The sequence below is a fragment of the Carassius auratus genome, chromosome 2 (assembly GCF_003368295.1).
Source record: "Carassius auratus strain Wakin chromosome 2, ASM336829v1, whole genome shotgun sequence".
In the NCBI taxonomy this organism is placed as follows: Eukaryota; Metazoa; Chordata; class Actinopteri; order Cypriniformes; family Cyprinidae; genus Carassius; species Carassius auratus.
Window position 1 is genome coordinate 25,084,964 of NC_039244.1, and position 18,521 is coordinate 25,103,484.

Consider the following 18,521-nt stretch of genomic DNA (forward strand, 5'->3'; position numbering starts at 1 on the left):
CAACAAGAGCTACTTTACACTGCGAAAAAATTCATGTTTGAATTATCAGTGGCAAATTCTTTAAATATGTAAACGTACTTACAGACTGCATGTCAGAACAGGTGGTATTGTTAGTTCATGAAACAGGCCTGAGGTAAACTGTTAATAATTGTGTTAAACAGACAAATATTTGGGTTTAACGGTTCTGAAACAGTGTTGTAAATACAACTTAACCACTGATTTCTAGCTGTGTCCTCTTTTGGAAGGCCAAATAAAGTGGTTTCACTTGCACAACGAAACGCACAGGATCTCCACAACATGACGACGGTGGAAGTATCAATACTACAGCAAAAATCAATGTTATGCCTTCTTTCTTTCTTCTTTCTTCGGCGATGTTATGCAAATCTTCCCACACAGTGACATAGACATGTGGGGACATGTTTAAACTAGGCGTTTTAGGGCGGTGTGGACAAGTCTTAACTTTTATAAATAATATCCCTTTGGGTTTGAGACTTTAGTCTTTGCCATTTTAGAGATATTATCTATGCACGAACAGCTTGTAAAAATCCAAAGAGAAAGGAAAACTTAAAAATTAACTAAATTGAAAACTTGGACTTACATGGAGGAATAGGTCACAATAAGATCAGGACTTTTTTGGGAATGACAGAACAAATAATGGTAAGTTTTAATTTCATGCTGATATTAAGTGCCTAATATCTCAATTTGTGTTTGTAGGTGCACATCCAAACATAATTACATGGATACCTCGCTATCAGAAGAGAGTGACTCTGCTAGCAGCAGCAACGCAGAGGAGAATCACTCCAAGACCGTTTACAAAGCCCTCTATCAATGCACAAGTCTGGAGTATGACTCTGAATTTGATGAGGAACTCTCTGAGAAAGATATTGAAGAACTTTTGAATACCAATCCAGATCTTTTCAAACACTGTAAACTTGTAATGGAAAGACCCGATAAGGCATATGCAAGGCCTGTCGACGATCCAACGCTCTGCATCAAAATCTGTGGTAGAGAAAATGTGGGCAGGTCTTTGCCTGGAGATGAAGTATGTGTAATGATCTTAAACAGAGAACAGTGTCCGCAGGAAGGTGAAGTTTTAAAAGGGAGGGTTGTCAGACTAATAAATAGAGATGAAAACTCCTTAACCTTCATCTGTAAGATGGTGGAGGGCAACCCAAAACTTGTTACACCTGTTAACAAAAAAATTACCAGAATACGAATAGTTCAAACTAAGCCTGACATGGGCATAATTGAAATACGACAATACAAGTGTGGACGCTGGGAAAGAAAGGAATTTGTAAACATTGCCAAGAACCAAATGTTGAAAGTCAAGGTTATAAAATGGGAAAATGAGAAAACACACCCTCTCGGAGTTGTCACAAATGTAATTCCAGAGTGTGATGCTTGGGATGAAATGCTAGACATTGAATTTGGCTGTAAAGACACACCTCCACCATTAAAACTACAAGAACCTGAAGACGATAAAGTTTTACACAGGACGAATTTGAGTGACATTATCACTTTCACCATTGACCCACCTTCAGCTGAAGACCTGGATGACGCCATTAGTGTGAGAGAAATAAACTGTGATTGCTATCAGATCGGTATTCACATTACAGACGTCGCGAGTTGCATTTCCAAAGATAGCGAGCAAGACAAATTCGCTAGAGAGCGTGGCAAAACAATTTACACTCCAGAGAAGGGTGATGTGGCATTCTTGTTTTCAAGAGAGCTGAGCAATGACCACTTGAGTATTTTGCCTAAAAAGAAACGGAAGGCAATATCCTTGCTGATAGACATTGACAAGAAAACAAGCCATATACTAAACTTAGATTTTTCTGAAACCCTGATTATATCCGACAGACGGATGTCATACGAAGAGGCTGACCAAATTATTCAGAAGTACTGCTCGGATGACTCTGAGCCTCTGCGGTTCTCTTGCGTGGAGGATTGTGTAGCTGTCGCTTACCGTTTCTCCGAAGAGCACCGAAAATGCAGGCTGGAAGATGTATGGCCGTTTGGGAGGCAGGCTGGGCAAAGTTGCTCTCATGCAATGGTGGAGGAACTAATGAATCTCTATAATAGTGCTGCAGCTGAAAAACTCATATCTACAGACGTCACACGTGATCTCACACCACTGAGGTGCCATGGGGAGCCAGACCCAGAACAACTTACTCATTTTAAGAAGAAATACGTTGAGCTAATTCCCATGTCGCCTTACTTTTCAAGCATTTGTGAAGTAGATTCTGAACATAGTGAAGAGCATGTTTGGTCTGATCCACAATATGAAAATATGGAGCACAATGGCACATCTTTTAACATAATCACATCCATATTTAAAAAGATGGAAGAATTTGCAAAGAACAAAGACTATTATAATCTGATGCAGTTAATTTCTTCAGATGAAATCCATCCGACACTTATCCCTATGGTTCGGGAGTTTCGTGACATTCAAAAGAAAGCGGTCATCCTTAGGTCATGTTCCTCAATGGATTCCAGGTTGGGTCACTATGATTTACGACTGGACGCATACACCTGGGCATCATCTCCAATGAGGCGTTATCTGGACCTTATCTTGCAGAGACTTCTGCACACCACGCTTTCCAAGGAGATCCTAAAGCAAGCTGACTACACTCAAGTTGAGATCAATAGGTTCTGCCAAACTGGCATGGAGATAGAAGAGAAGTATGATGCTGCTATGGTGCAGCTACAAAAGGTTCAGTTTGAACCCAAAGATGTGGTTAAGCTGGCGGTGGTGAACCAGCTCACTCCACAGGGGCATGAATTCACAATATCATTCCCACTACATTCTAAGTTAGACGTCATCAGCATCATGTACAAGCAACTTAAAGTTGTGGATCAGCCAAGTTACAACAAGGAAAATAACTCCATGACTCTTAACTGGAAGAGAAGAGTGTATTCATTCAGTGAAACATTCAAGAATTCATATCCGTTAAAGCCCATGAAGAATGAGACATCAGTGTCAAGCAACTTGTGGAAAAGACTGGTGTCTGCCATGAAACAGCAGGATTGGGTTAAGATTAAACAATGCCTACAAGACATGAAAAAAGGAGAGGATAAAGGAAAGGAAAGTGTGACAAGTAAGGCTTGTTCAACAGAACAACGCCATCATAAGGAACCTACCATGGAGCTGAAGTTGGGAACGGTTGTTCAGGTGCAGCTTGGGACTGAACTCAAAGATGGCTTTTCAGTTCCTGTAGTTCAACTTCTCAGTGTTAATCAACGTTTTGAGATTTGTTTGGAGCACGCAAGAAACCCTATTGATTGTTTTTCCAAAACAGTGTGCAAAGCATCAAAGCTTTCCTATGAGAGCTGCAAGGAGTACCAGAACATCTGGAGCCAACTATGTCAGATAGACACCGCTTATAATGCTTTGGAAGAAAATAACAGCGTCATTTTAGAGGGTGTTCGTATAACATGGAAAAGAGATGAAACCAATCTCCAAGGGTTCTTTTATCTGACAAAGACTCAGAAAAAACAGTGGTCTCTGGAGTTTGACCTTTGTAACTGCTTCTTATGCATCAGACTAAGAGATCAGAAACTGGAGAACAGTGAGAGTGATCCAAAACATATGAATAGTTCTGAAATTTTAGACCTGCAGGGTTCACTACCTTTTACATGGGTCGCACATGCAGTAACCACCAAACCGAAGAAACAGAAGAATGGAGACAATCAAAACAAAATAAAATTTCAGATCACGAAAATATCTATGAGTTACATCCCACCCAAGGTTTTTGAACAGGGAACAAACTTCACCATTGAGGTCATTCCCAAAAGAATTCCATATTTGTGAGTGATGTTTATTCTTTCTTTCTTTAAATTTCAGATTTACACAACTATACATATGCTAATGCAGTCTTTTTGCAGGGTTAGGGAACATGTGATTGAAAACTTAAAACGGGCTAATAACCTGGTGAAAAATGTCGCCACAAATCAACGACTCAAAGAACTGAATGCCAGTAAGTGCAGCAACATGGCAGTGCAGAAGATATGCCCAAAAATCATATTAAGATACATCTTCACATTCTAGTTGTTGTTTTTTTTTTTATTAGAAGCAAATTACAAACAATATTGTATTCATCAAGACATTCTACAACTAACACACTGCTATTGGAGAGGAGTTTCCCTTTCATAAGTTACTTTGATGCTGCGGTGACGTCAGCTGCTATGGGAACACCCCTCGGTGTGACGAATGTCTGAAGCCCCATACCATCCCGCCAATCCTATTGGCGAAATAGCGCTTGGCACCGCCCTACGCATGCGTACGCATCATATACCTGGGTGCCGCGCGCCATTCCGCTCAGATTTCATCCCTTCAGGGAAGCGAATCAACTGTGCCCTAGGATTCATCTCACGTTCTCCAGCGGTTTCTACGAGCAGTGTTAACTCCTCTTCGCGGACGCGATGAGTCAACGAAAGGTAAGAGCCGTATAATGAGTTTATCACGAGGAGGCACTCATGAGAGGTTCGTTAGCAGCCTCTCTACATGTTCTCTCCGTGATAGCCTATGGCTACAGTAAAATAAAAAATAAAAAAAATAATCCGCACTCTGGAGTGTATTTCTATAAGTTGCCTCACGTCTAACCCCCACCGTTTCTCTTCTGCGGTCGCCGATGCCCCACACGAGGTGTTGGTATGGGGCGATATGTGTGGCTTGACTATGAATACAGTGATGCACTGGAGTTTTTCCACTTGCTCGCTCTCCCCCACTCGAGTGTGTTAATCAGCAGATTTGCTTTTTCAAACTATGTTTTCAAACTAAATTGTCCAACCGCTGCTTCGAACTCAGAGTAGGCTCTGGCCGGCACACGCGGTTCTCTCCCTCCGAGCGGACAGGAGAAACGCGCCTCCCCTTCCTCAGTGAGCTATTTATGTGGCTACCCGCGTGGTGGATAAACTTGTGGAAACTCTGCACAATCCAGCCTTCAGAGTTTGAGGGACGGCACAAGAGACTGGCGAATTTGTCCAGTTTATGACTGCTCACACAGCTGCCGCGTTCTCGCTAGCGGTGTGGCCCGATGTTTATCTTGTTGGATTAAATCCTGCCGTGGATACGCTTCAGGATTATACACAATGAAACGCAGTGACTTTGACGCATGCGCTTCCTTCCTGTTCGCCAGGCACTGTGCCCTCCACTAGAGAGTGCTGTTGGACTGCTAATGCACATCCAACCCTCTCACTGCAGTCCCCACACTCTAACATTAACTGTCTCGCAGTAAACAGCACTTCGAGCAGCATTGGATCGAGCTGTAACGCCAAACGTTCCCTCAGAAACTCTGCGCAATCCAGCTTTCAGAATTCGAGGGGTGATTCAAGGGTCCTGCACAGACGACCCGTTTATGACTGCTCGCACAGCCGCCGCTTTTTCGCTAGCGGCAGAGCCCGATGTTCAATCTGTTGGCCTAATTCCTGCCGTGGACACGTTTCAGGATTATACACAACGAGACGCAACGGCTCTTACGCATACACTTCTCCTGTGCACGAACGCAGCAAGCTTTTCGTGCCCGGACATTTTAACGTGTATGACAGCATTGCAGGAAGCGGAAATTTTGAGACCACTAGTATTGTTTCGGACCACGTTCGGGAACGCTTGCCCGACATTTCTCAATGGGTGTTACGCACAGTTTGTCACGGATACACCATTCAGTTTCGAAGAGGCCCGCCTCCTTTCCCCGAAATTCTTTCCACGGTGGTGAAACCGATGAAAATAGCAGTGCTGCGACAGGAGATGTCAGCTCTGCTGAGCAAAGGGGCTATAGAAGAAGTACACCCCTCTCAGATGGAGTCAGGGTTTTACAGCCGTTATTTTGTGGTACCAAAAAAAAAAAAAGACGGCGGATTGCGACCCATTATGGATTTACGCCGTCTGAATCTTGCACTCAGGCCGAGCAAATTCAAGATGTTGACTGTAAAGTCTATTTTGTCTCAGATTCAACCAAACGACTGGTTTGTCACGATCGATCTGAAGGATGCATACTTTCATATTCAGATCATCATTAGACACAGGAAGTTCCTCAGATTCGCTTTAGAGGGCAAAGCGTATCAATACCCCGTTCTTCCCTTTGGCTTAGCTCTGGCTCCCCTTACTTTCTCAAAATGCATGGACGCAGCTCTGGCCCCATTGCGGCTCCAGGGCGTATGTGTTTTGAACTACTTAGTTCACATATCGCGCCTAAAAACACGTGGAAAACACTAGGCGCGCCACATTCTCCTTCTTTCCGAAGGGCTCGGGCAGAAGCGATCCTGAGGCGTTTGCCTTTGCTAAGCAACCATGACGTGCTCTCTCCATGAAAACGAGGAAATTTCAGCAAAGGATAAATAGATTTGCAGCACTAGAAATCATTCGCAGTAGCTCTGCTATTAAATTTATTTCAAAATGGCAATCCATATACAGCTATGAACAGCTCTTCCTTCACCATGGCTGAGTTTTCAAAGTTGTAACAGGAAAGGATGAAGCTGATTGGTTAGTTCTTGTCACATGACCCGCGGTGCGCTTGCGGCTCACTGAAAAGTTGAGATGTTTTTAACTCGATGCATCGCGACCGCGTCGATTCCATTATGAGCGTGCATGCCGTGGGGCCTACATTGGAAATAACGAACTTGCGCACGCAAAAGACGCATTATGTGAACGGCCCCTTAGACGATTGGCTGGTGATTAGGGCAATCGCAGACTCAAGCACACTCTCATCGGGATCTTGTGCTGAATCATTTACACAGCCTGGGCTTACGCACAAATTTCCAGAAAAGTGAAAGGATAACCTTTCTGGGAATAGACTTGGACTCTCACGCGATGACAGCAAAGCTTTCTCTCCCGCGTGCACAGTCGATTGTGTCATGCTTGCGGTGCTTCAAAGCGGGTCGCACAGTGACAGTGAGATTGTGCCTCAGACTTTTAGGTCTAATGGCAGCGGCATTCCCCATAATTCGTCTGGGATTACTTCACATGCGCCCTTTTCAGTGGTGGACGAAAAGACTAAATATTTGACCCCGTTGTCTTCTGCATCGGACGATTTCGGTGACACGGAGGTGTGTGATGTGGTTAAAACTATGGATGTCAACCGAATTTCTCCTAACTGGGGTTTGGCTGGGGATTAGTGCTTTACGAGAGACCGTCACAACGGATGCGTCTTTGACCGGTTGGGGAGCTGTTTGTCAAGGGCGCCCAGCCCACGGAGTGTGGACAGCGGCACAACGCACTTGGCACATAAACAGGTTGGAATTACTGGCGGTTTTTCTGGCACGCCAGTATTTCTCGAATCTGCTGATGGGCCATTATGTGCTGCTCAGATCAGACAACACAGCGGTTGTGTCATACCTGAATCATCAGGGAGGATTACGCTCTCGCCCACTGTGCAGGCTGGCGAGACATGTTCTTCTTTGGTCTCAGAACAAATTTCTGTCGATCCGAGCTGTTCATGTCCCCGGACGTTTGAACTTCGGAGCGGATTTGCTATCCAGACAGACTCAGGAGCAAGGAAATGGAGATTACACCCCCAAACGGTGAATCTCTTATGGCAGGTTTTTCACATGTCCCATTGGCTGGTCGAGGCATTATCTTTTGCCTATGAGGCGCGTGGACTCGCTTCACCCTTAGGAGTTAAAGCTCATCCCACGAGAGCAGTGGCTTCTTCTCAAGTTTTCTCAGTGGATCTTCTATGGATGATATCTGTGCTGCGGCAGGTTGGTCCTCACCGAGCACTTTTATCAAGTCTTACAGTCTGGATGTGAGGATTGCTCCTGGCTCCCGGGTTCTCTCCGCTTGAGCAGATGCTTCCTTGGATCCCAGCTATCAGGTACGTCAGGCGTTTTGGTAAAGCGTTCCCATAGCAGGTGACGTCACCGCAGCATCGAAGTGACCTATGAAAGGGAACATCTCGGTTGTACGTATGTAACCATGGTTCCCTGAATAGGGAACGAGATGCTGCGGTCCTGGCCGTGCCATACCTTGATAGCATTCTTCTTCTTCAGTCATGAAATCTGAGCGAAATGGCGCGTGGCACCCAGGTATATGATGCGTACGTATGCGTAGGGCAGTGTCAAGTGCTATTTGGCCAATAGGATTGGCGGGGTGGTATAGGGCTTCAGACATTCGTCACACTGAGGGGTGTTCCCAGCAGGTGACGTCACCACAGCATCTTGTTCCCTATTCAGGGAACCATGGTTACATACGTAACCGAGATGTTTTTCACCTTTCCCCTCCTCCTCAGACTTGACGCACATGCAGGTTGCCAGATTGACGACACAAACAAGAACGAACGCACTTGGCGATGAATGAAATTAAATACGCTGTGTTTTCCGTAAATTGTGTTTTCCGCAACCCAGGGTGATGAAATACAATTGGGTAAACTGGCAGTGGGCAGGTTTCACAAGCCAAAACAGAGACTGACATTCCGACCCGGAACGCACATTTTTAAAGGAAAATAATTGACTGCATTGTTTTTCAGATAAACAAATATGTTAACTTAGCATGTTTCTTAAATATCTGCAAACCTATTATGGTATTTTTATGCTTTAGTTTAGTAGAGTCAAAAACATATATTAGCCACTTTATTATTTATTTTTTTTAAGGCTAATTTTTTAACTCCCCTAGAGTTAAACAGTTGAGTTTTTTACGTTTTCGAATCCATTCAGCCGATCTTTTAGCAGGTGAGTTTCGATATTTTTCATATATAAAACTTGACTCTTCTGTAGTTACATTGTGTGCTAAGACCGACAGAAAATAAAAAGTTGCGATTTTCTAGGATGATATGGCTAGTATAGTTCCTAGCCATATCAGCCTAGAAAATCGCAACTTTTCTTTTTCTGTTGGTCTTAGTAAATTTTTATAATTACAGAAGAGTCAAGTTTTAAATAGGAAACATATTGAAACTCTTTGGTCATTTCTGAGCGAGATGCTAATGGTCTAAACAGATTCAGTGATCTATGCTAAGCTAAGCTAAAAGTGCTACTGGCAGACCCTCCAAAGAGACCCAATGGCTGAATGGATTCGAAAATGGGTAAAACTCAACTGTTTAACTCTAGGGGAGTTGGAAAATTAGCCTATTTTCAAAAAAGTAGAGTGTTCCTTTAACACCTTTAATTACCATTGATTAAAAAAAAGGAATGAATGAAATCCTCTGCAATACTGCTTTGTCTGTTCTGGTAAATGGATGTCTTATGTAACTCTTATTTTAATGTGCTGAAAACCCTCTTGTCTTAGTTCCATATGAAAATATAAAATTGGATGATCTGGATGAAAGCCTGAACCTGCCACGTCTGAATCGGAGCCAGCAGAAAGCTGTTGAAGAGGCTGTGAAGAAACCTTTCACAGTGATCCAGGGCCCACCAGGTACTATTTAAAATACTGCATGTAGTAATAATATAGTTGCTTTAGTAATTGTTGTCAAACTTTGTAAGGTCACTTTTTTATTTTCAGTATTAAGCAATTCACTGAACGTCACAATCTTTCCAAACTGATATTTGATTTCACAGATTTGTCCATTGCAGACTAATTTTGTTCACTGTTGTGAATAGTGTCAGAAAATGCAAAAATAATCATCAATGCAAATAATCAGACTGATTTGCAGTCTTGGGAATGGAGATGTGTTGTGGAAAATGCTGAAGAAATTTACTTATATGCCATACAATGCAATATTTCATCCACAGGTACTGGAAAAACAGTGGTTGGTATTCACATTGTTTACTGGTTTTTCAAGAAGAACCAAGACTTTTTGGCCTCTTCCAAATCTTTCAAAGCAAACCCTGATCAGAAACCCCCCAAAAAGCCTGCCATCCTCTACTGTGGACCTTCCAACAAGTCTGTGGACATTGTTGCAGGTGAATTGTGTTTGGTGGTCTTTTTTAATACATAGCATATATCCTAGTCTGATTGTTTTTTATAAGGAAGCCAGAAACTTACTGTATACAAAGCACAAATGTTTGGCCAGTGCAGTTCCATCATTCTTACTTTTCAGGTGTTGATAAAACATAATTCCTAAGGGAATGATAGTACCAAGTGCAGTGAAAATTTTTTTAACTTCTTTGAAGAATTGGCATTTTCATGCATGCTTAGAGTATGTCCATCCATCCATCCATCATCTTCCGCTTATCCGGGGCCGGGTCGCGGGGGCAACAGTCTAAGCAGAGACGCCCAGACTTCCCTCTCCCTAGCCACTTCCTCCAGCTCTTCCGGGGGGACCCCGAGGCGTTCCCAGGCCAGCCGGGAGACATAGTCCCTCCAGCGTGTCCTAGGTCTTCCCCGGGGCCTCCTCCCGGTGAGACGTGCCTGGAACACCTCCCTGGGAAGGCGTCCAGGAGGCATCCGAAATAGATGCCCGAGCCACCTCAGCTGGCTCCTCTCGATGTGGAGGAGCAACGGCTCTACTCTGAGCTCCTCCCGAGTGACCGAGCTTCTCACCCTATCTCTAAGGGAGCGCCCAGCCACCCGACGGAGAAAGCTCATTTCGGCCGCCTGTATCCGGGATCTTGTCCTTTCGGTCATGACCCACAGCTCATGACCATAGGTGAGAGTAGGAACGTAGATTGACCGGTAAATCGAGAGCTTTGCCTTACAGCTCAGCTCCTTCTTCACCACGACAGACCGGTACAGCGACCGCATTACTGCAGAAGCTGCACCGATCCGTCTGTCAATCTCACGTTCCATCCTTCCCTCACTCGTGAACAAGACTCCAAGATACCTGAACTCCTCCACTTGAGGCAGGAACTCTCCACCAACCTGAAGTGGGCAATCCACCCTTTTCCGACTGAGAACCATGGCCTCGGACTTGGAGGTGCTGATTCTCATCCCAGCCGATTCACACTCGGCTGCAAACCGTCCCAATGCACACTGAAGGTCCTGGTCTGAGGATGCCAACACGACAACATCATCCGCAAAAAGCAGCGACGAAATCGTATGGTCCCCAAACCGGACACTCTCCGGCCCTTGGCTGCGCCTAGAAATTCTGTCCATAAAAATAATGAACAGAACCGGTGACAAAGGGCAGCCCTGCCGGAGTCCAACATGCACCGGGAACAGGTCTGACTTACTGCCGGCAATGCGAACCAAGCTCTTGCTCCGGTCGTACAGGGACCGAACAGCCCTAAGTAGGGAGCCGCCGACCCCATACTCCCGGAGCACCCTCCACAGGATGTCGCGAGGAACACGGTCGAATGCCTTCTCCAAGTCCACAAAACACATGTGGACTGGTTGGGCAAACTCCCATGAACCCTCCAGCACCCTGGAAAGGGTATAGAGCTGGTCCAGTGTTCCACGACCGGGACGAAAACCACACTGTTCCTCCTGGATCCGAGGTTCCACTATCGGCCGAATTCTCCTCTCCAGTACCCTGGCATAGACTTTTCCAGGGAGGCTGAGAAGTGTGATCCCCCTATAGTTGGAACACACTCTCCGGTCCCCCTTCTTGAAAAGAGGGACCACCACCCCGGTCTGCCAGTCCAGAGGTACTGTCCCCAACCGCCATGCGATGTTGCAGAGGCGTGCCAGCCAAGACAGCCCCACAACATCCAGAGACTTGAGGTACTCGGGGCGGATCTCGTCCACCCCCGGTGCCCTGCCACCGAGGAGCTTTTTAACTACCTCGATGACTTCAGCCCGGGTGATGGACGAGTGCCCCTCCGAGTCCCCAGCCACTGCTTCCTCAACGGAACACAAGTCGGTGGGATTGAGAAGATCCTCGAAGTATTCCTTCCACCGCCCGACGATATCCCCAGTTGAGGTCAACAGGTGCCCATCTCTACTGTAAACAGTGTTGGTAGGGCACTGCTTCCCCCTCCTGAGGCGTCGAAAAGTTTGCCAGAATCTCTTCGAGGCCAACCGATAGTCCTTCTCCATGGCCTCACCGAACTCCTCCCAGGCCCGAGTTTTTGCCTCCACGACTACCCGGGCTGCAGTCCGCTTGGCCTGCCGGTACCTGTCAGCTGCCTCCGGAGTCCCACAAGCCATCCAGGCCCGATAGGACTCCTTCTTCAGCTTGACAGCATCCCTTACTTCCGGTGTCCACCACCGGGTTCGGGGATTGCCGCCTCGACAGGCACCGGAGACCTTACGGCCACAGCTCCGAGCAGCCGCAGCGACAATGGAGGTGGAGAACATGGTCCACTCGGACTCAATATCTCCAGACTCCCTCGGGATCCGGTCGAAGCTCTGCCGGAGGTGGGAGTTGAAGATCTCTCTGACAGGGGGCTCGGCCAAACGTTCCCAACAGACCCTCACAGTACGTTTGGGTCTGCCGAGTCTGTCCAGCTTCCTCCCCCGCCATCGGATCCAACTCACCACCAGGTGGTGATCAGTTGACAGCTCCGCCCCTCTCTTCACCCGAGTGTCCAAGACATATGGCCGAAGGTCTGATGACACGACCACAAAGTCGATCATCGACCTCCGGCCAAGGGTGTCCTGGTGCCACGTGCACTGGTGGACACCCTTATGCTTGAACATGGTGTTCGTTATGGACAAACCGTGGTTAGCACAGAAATCCAATAACAGAACACCGCTCGGATTCAGGTCAGGGGGGCCGTTCCTCCCAATCACGCCCCTCCAGGTGTCACTGTCACTGCCCACGTGAGCGTTGAAGTCCCCCAGTAGAACAACGGAGTCTCCAGTCGGAGCACTTTCCAGCACCCCTCCCAGAGACTCCAAGAAGGCCGGGTAGTCCGCACTGCCGTTCGGCCCGTAGGCACAAACGACAGTGAGAGACCTATCCCCGACTCGAAGGCGCAGGGAAGCGACCCTCTCGTTCACCGGGGTAAACTCCAACACATGGCGGCTGAGCTGGGGGGCTATTAGCAAACCCACTCCAGCCCTCCGCCTCTCACCATGGGCAACTCCAGAGTGGTAGAGAGTCCAGCCTCTCTCAAGAAGTGTGGTTCCAGAGCCCAAGCTGTGCGTTGAGGTGAGCCCGACTATCTCTAGTCGGTACCTCTCGACCTCCCGCACAAGCTCAGGCTCCTTCCCCGCCAACGAGGTGACATTCCACGTCCCTAAAGCCAGATTCCGTGTCCAGAGATCGGGTCGTCGTGGGTCTCGCCTTCGACTGTCGCCCGATCCTCTATGCACCGGCCCCTTACGCTCCCTCCTGCAGGTGGTGAGCCCACAGGAGGGCGGCCCCACGTCACTCCTTCGGGCTAAGCCCGGCCGGACCCCATGGGGGAAGGCCCGGCCACCAGGCGCTCGCATACGAGCCCCAACCCCGGGCCTGGCTCCAGGGTGGGGCCCCGGCTGCGCCATGCCGGGCGACGTCACGGTCCTTGATTTTAATTCCGCCATAAGGGGTTTTATGAACTGTTCTTAGTCTGGCCCGTCACCAAGGACCTGTTTGCCTTGGGAGACCCTACCAGGAGCATATAGCCCCAGACAACATAGCTCCCAGGATCATTCGGGTACTCAAACCTCTCCACCACGATAAGGTGACAGTTCAAGGAGAGGGAGTACTTAGAGTATGTTTTACATGATAAACTGTTCTTACATAACCACATTGATTTTGTGTCTCAGAGCAGTTATTGAAACTGAAGGGAGTCCTAAAGCCTCTGAGAATCTACTGTGACCAGATGGAAATGCGTGTATTTCCCTATACAGGCAGTGACCTAATGCTTTGCCGCAAATCCCTCCGAGATGATAAACCAAAAGAAGAGCTCAAGTAAGAGCCACTATTTTGTACATGGGTTTAAAAGATTTTGAAACCAAATTGTATGGCGGTAAATGATTTTAGAAAGATGGCAGCATAATTTTTTTTTACACATGATTACTAGGTCTGTTAGTAAAATCTGTTAAAAATCAGTTTCAGCAATCCTTGTATTATATGTCAATGGTGACCATACAAAAATGAAAAACTCAATTTTTTAAAATATCTTTGTATACTTTTAGATCCTTTTCTTTTGGTTTCTTAAATTTTACTCATTATAAGGGGTTGAAAACCAAATGGGTATATATACTGTATTTGCATATATGCTGAACATATTCAAAGATTAATGTCTGTACAACAAAAAATGTTGAAACTAAAAATGTACCTTTTATATATATTCACATCAAAAAAATAATGTCAATATCTTGATTTTTCAGATGCTTAATATTCACTTTTATTAAGAATCAGGAAAACATGGCTATTTAATACCTTTATTACACTTTTGGGTTTAAGAAATGTACATCTACAAAACTTATGGAAGGCATACATTATCTTTGAATGTGAAAGTGAAACTGTCTACCAGTGGTGGACCTTTGGATCCACATTACAGACATCACAACAAATAGTGTGTGAATATACCCATTAAACATCTGATTTTGTTGCAGGGATATTACACTGATGTACCTTGTTCGTAAACCTGAGAAACCTTATTCGGAACAAATTGAAAACTATGAACAGAATAAATTAAAAGAGGATGAAGTAGAGACGTGAGTCAAATTTCTGTATTTTTTTTAACATTCAGAGGCTTGCCACGATGATGCATGAACGTGAAAAGTAAGGTAATTTATTATGAGGCATTTAGAAAAACCAGAGAGATATATCCAATATAAAGATAATCCAGAAGAATCAAGATCATTGAATCATCCTATATGAGATATTACTCTATAACACAGTGTTTTTCTCATTGCCATCATCATTCTGTTTATGTGGTGAATGTGGCTTTGCAGCTACAGGAAACTGTTGAAGGATGCTCATAAGGATGAGATTCAGAATTATGATGTAGTGTTGTGCACCTGCTCATCAGCGTTGAAACCCGAAATCCTGGCGGTCATGGATTTCCGGCAGATACTCATTGATGAATGTGCCATGGCAACAGAACCAGAGGCCTTCATCCCATTAGTTTCATACAATCCACAGCAGGTGAGTTCTGGGATGTCATCATCTATCATCAGTTTTCAAACAAAACCAAAGGGATTCTGTCAGATGGAAAAGACTTGTGCCATTTGCAATTTGTCCAAAGTTGCTCCCTGTTCCCCTATGTCATTATAGTCATTTTTTTTCTTTGTATGTGAAAAATGTAATTCCCTACGCAGTGCCATCTTTATAATCCACAATGCACACGATAATCTATAGAGCAAAATGAAAACGCTGCATGGAAGACTGAAACCCACAATGTGAAATATCAACAACATCCTATAATGTTTCCGTGACAAATAATTTGTTCAGCATAGTTGGAATGAAATAAAATAAATGCTAAATTAATGTTTGATAATGAGAATATTCAAGGTTTTTTTTTTTTTTTTTTTTGCGTAATGCATACTTTTTCACATATTTTTTAAACTAATAGACAATAAACCTACCTAAAAAAAAATTATTAAAACAAAATTTAATAAATAAGGTAATAAACATATTTTTATATGAAAAATCATTGTCCAAATTTTTTTTTTAGATTGTTTTGCTGGGCGATCATCAACAGATACGGCCAATAGTGCAGTGTGCCCTCGTGAAAAATATGGGCATGCAGCAGTCTCTGTTTGAACGCTACATGGATATGGCCAAAATGCTGGACACGCAGTACAGAATGGTAAAATATTTGATAAACGCACTAAGATTCTCCCTCAAATAACAATAGAAAACATTTAGTAAAAAGTCTAACAAAGTTTTAATTTTGCTTTGGCGTTTAACAAATACACACATATGGCAGCATGAAGAAATTTGCAGGTTTCCTTCAGAAGAGTTTTATGAAGGAAAACTGAAAACTGGAGCTGAACGAGGACCCCTCTACCTGCTTAACAAGTACGGACTGCCAACGGCGATCCTGTTTGGCCATGTGGAAGGAAAAGAAGACAGTTTAGTTGTATCCACAGAAAAGGGCAATGAGAACTCAGTGGCCAACACCGAGGAGGCAAAGCAAGCTGTAAGTCTGAGACTAATGCTGCCTTCAGTTCACCTGAAGATAAACCACTACAGAAAAATACTCACAGAAAATACTAGTCATTTATCCATTTAAGAGACTACAAGCTTGCATTACAAAATTTAATATTATATAGTGATAAAATACCCTGATAAAACGTAAATTACACATTCATGTTGCTGAAAACTGGTTAAAAAGTGGATATGAAATTGCTAAATATTATTATATCACATTTTAAGCAGGAATTTCTTAGGAGAAGTTGAAGGCAGCATGAGTTGTAATGATGAAACATATCATTCTCACTCAGTGTACTGCATCATATTCCCAGTATTACCTTTTCACCAGTATTGCTTTTTTTCCCCCCAGGTCCATGTGGCGTGTCTGTTGATTAATCAGTCACGTGTGGCACCTGAGCATATTGCAATTCTGACCCCTTACAACGCACAGGTATCAGAGATCAAAAAGACAGCAGAGACGAAGGGTATTGGAAATGTCACTGTTTGCACAATTATGAAAAGCCAAGGTGTGTTATTCTGAAAATTCTAATTAAAGTCTCTCTATTCAGTCTTTATTTACATTTTACCTTACATTTAAGAAAGCTTTTATTTGGTTGTATTATTATTATGCATGTTAAGTTTAGTTTTAAATGGTTTTCTGTTCTCTCTGTAAGTGCCTTTATTGGATTTGAGACTCCTTCCCACTCTTAAGCTTTGTTTCTGTCAATAACGATTGGCAAAACAGAACAGAACGTTTAATGCTCTGAATGTAAATTGATGTGTACAGGAAGTGAGTGGCCATATGTGATCCTCTCTACTGTACGCTCCTGCTCCATATCTGATATAGAAAGCGACAGACCAAGTAAAGCCTGGCTTGGAAAAAGACTTGGATTCGTCACTGATCCAAATCAGGTCAATGTTGCCATAACTCGTGCACAGGATGGACTGTGCATTCTGGGTAAGCAGTGAATTTTTTTTCACAGTGACCATAAAATTCCACATTAAAAGATGTAATTGTCTCATGAATCAAATGATCAAATATTGAATTCTAGATCTTTCCTCACTACTGCAAACACGTCATTTTCACCAAAAACTAAATAATATGAGTTTGTTTCTTCATCAGAACAGATTTTGAGAAATGTGGCGTTATATCACTTGCTCACCAAAGGATCCTCTGCAGTGAATGGGTGCCGTCAGAATGAGAGTCAAAACAGCTGATAAAAAAATCAAAATAATCCACAATTAATGATGGATTTGTTTCTTACAAACACGCAGAGTATTACTTCATAAGATGTTAACTGATGGACTGGAGTGGTGTGGATTATTGTGATGTTTTTATCAGCTGTTCGGACTCTCATTCTGACGGCACCCATTCACTGCAGAGCATCCACTGGTGAGTGAGTGATGCAATGCTACATTTCTCCAAATCTGTTTTGATGAGGAAACCAGCTCATCTAAATCTAGGATGTCCTGAGAGTGAATACATTTTCAGGAAATCAAAATGTTTGGGTAAACTTTTCCTTTGATGTTTTACAAACATAAAGCGACACAATACTTTTTCAAACTTAGATCTATTGTTTTGCCATTTCAAACTGAACAAGCTTCTTTTTGTGAATGTTTTGCTCTAAAAGTTTGCCTGTGTTATGTTTCTGTCAAATAAATGCCATTTGGTTTGCTGTCTCATATAATTCGATGTCATGCAGTCATTTTTTACATGTGGCTGAAGTGTACAGAGGTCCTGTGGAGAAGTTCGCTCTAAATTTTCATTCCAGCACTTATGCGCACATATGTAACGTACCGTTTTATGTTATCTCTTAGGTAATAGTACCCTGTTGAGATGCTGTGAACTTTGGAACAGACTCCTGGATCACTATTACAGAGCGCACTGTGTGGTGAATCCAGCTAGTGACATTAAGGTCAAAAAACAGAGGAGAGTGACGTTCTCACTGTAAGTGCTTCACATGGAGCAGGTGTCTGGTGGATTCTCTGGCCTTCATCTTATCGTATTCAGATATTAGGAAACCAACACAATCTCAGGGCAAAATCTTACGTTTTGGAAAATTGGTGGATAAATTGTATTAATTCATATGGTCTAATTTTATATGATTCGGTGACAGTTATGTGTAGATATGGACCTTCATGCTTTCGTTTTCGCACTAGTTCTGTGCAAATTCATATTAAATTGTTATGTTTTAACATGAGGAAGCACATGTTTCTGAAAGGGTCAAAGCACTATTCAACAATTAAAAATACAAGCACTCATTGGTGTACCAATCAAAACCTAAAATGAGAATGCTTAATGCCAGTTAATTTAAAAATCTAAATGGAATTCAAATTTAAATAACAGATTGCAGAAATGCAAAGTAAATTAAATGAAGTGAATCTGAATCATGGTTTGATTGGTTTTGATTATTTAATTATCGATGGTTTTTCATTATTTATAATTAATCAATTAATTTGCATTTTATGGACCAGTGTGAATTACTTTTTTTTACTTTAATTCCATTACCTATTGAATTTCTTTTGAATATTAAGTTTCAGTTTGAATATGTTCTCAACATTACTTAAATGTGAGCATGCTAATCTCTGACAAAATATACTGTACATACATAAGGCTATTGACAATAATTTGGAGTAATTTATCCATGCTTTACTGAGTGGAATCTGTTTTGTGAATATGGGTGACCCTTTTGCAGA

The 18,521-nt window shown here is 43.6% G+C and overlaps 1 protein-coding gene across 1 annotated transcript; it reads left to right on the forward strand.

Moving 5' to 3' along the window:
* Nucleotides 1-1,121: 1,121 nt before the first annotated feature.
* On the forward strand, nucleotides 1,122-18,219 carry LOC113038231 (helicase with zinc finger domain 2-like). Its single transcript, XM_026195508.1, has 12 exons — nucleotides 1,122-3,807; nucleotides 3,886-3,977; nucleotides 9,218-9,346; nucleotides 9,664-9,834; nucleotides 13,505-13,649; nucleotides 14,300-14,401; nucleotides 14,642-14,834; nucleotides 15,364-15,498; nucleotides 15,619-15,831; nucleotides 16,195-16,351; nucleotides 16,612-16,782; nucleotides 17,643-18,219. Exons 1-12 carry the CDS (start codon nucleotides 1,157-1,159, stop codon nucleotides 17,774-17,776), a joined length of 4,293 nt encoding a protein of 1,430 aa, XP_026051293.1. The 5' UTR covers nucleotides 1,122-1,156; the 3' UTR covers nucleotides 17,777-18,219.
* The last annotated feature ends 302 nt before the right edge of the window (nucleotides 18,220-18,521 follow it).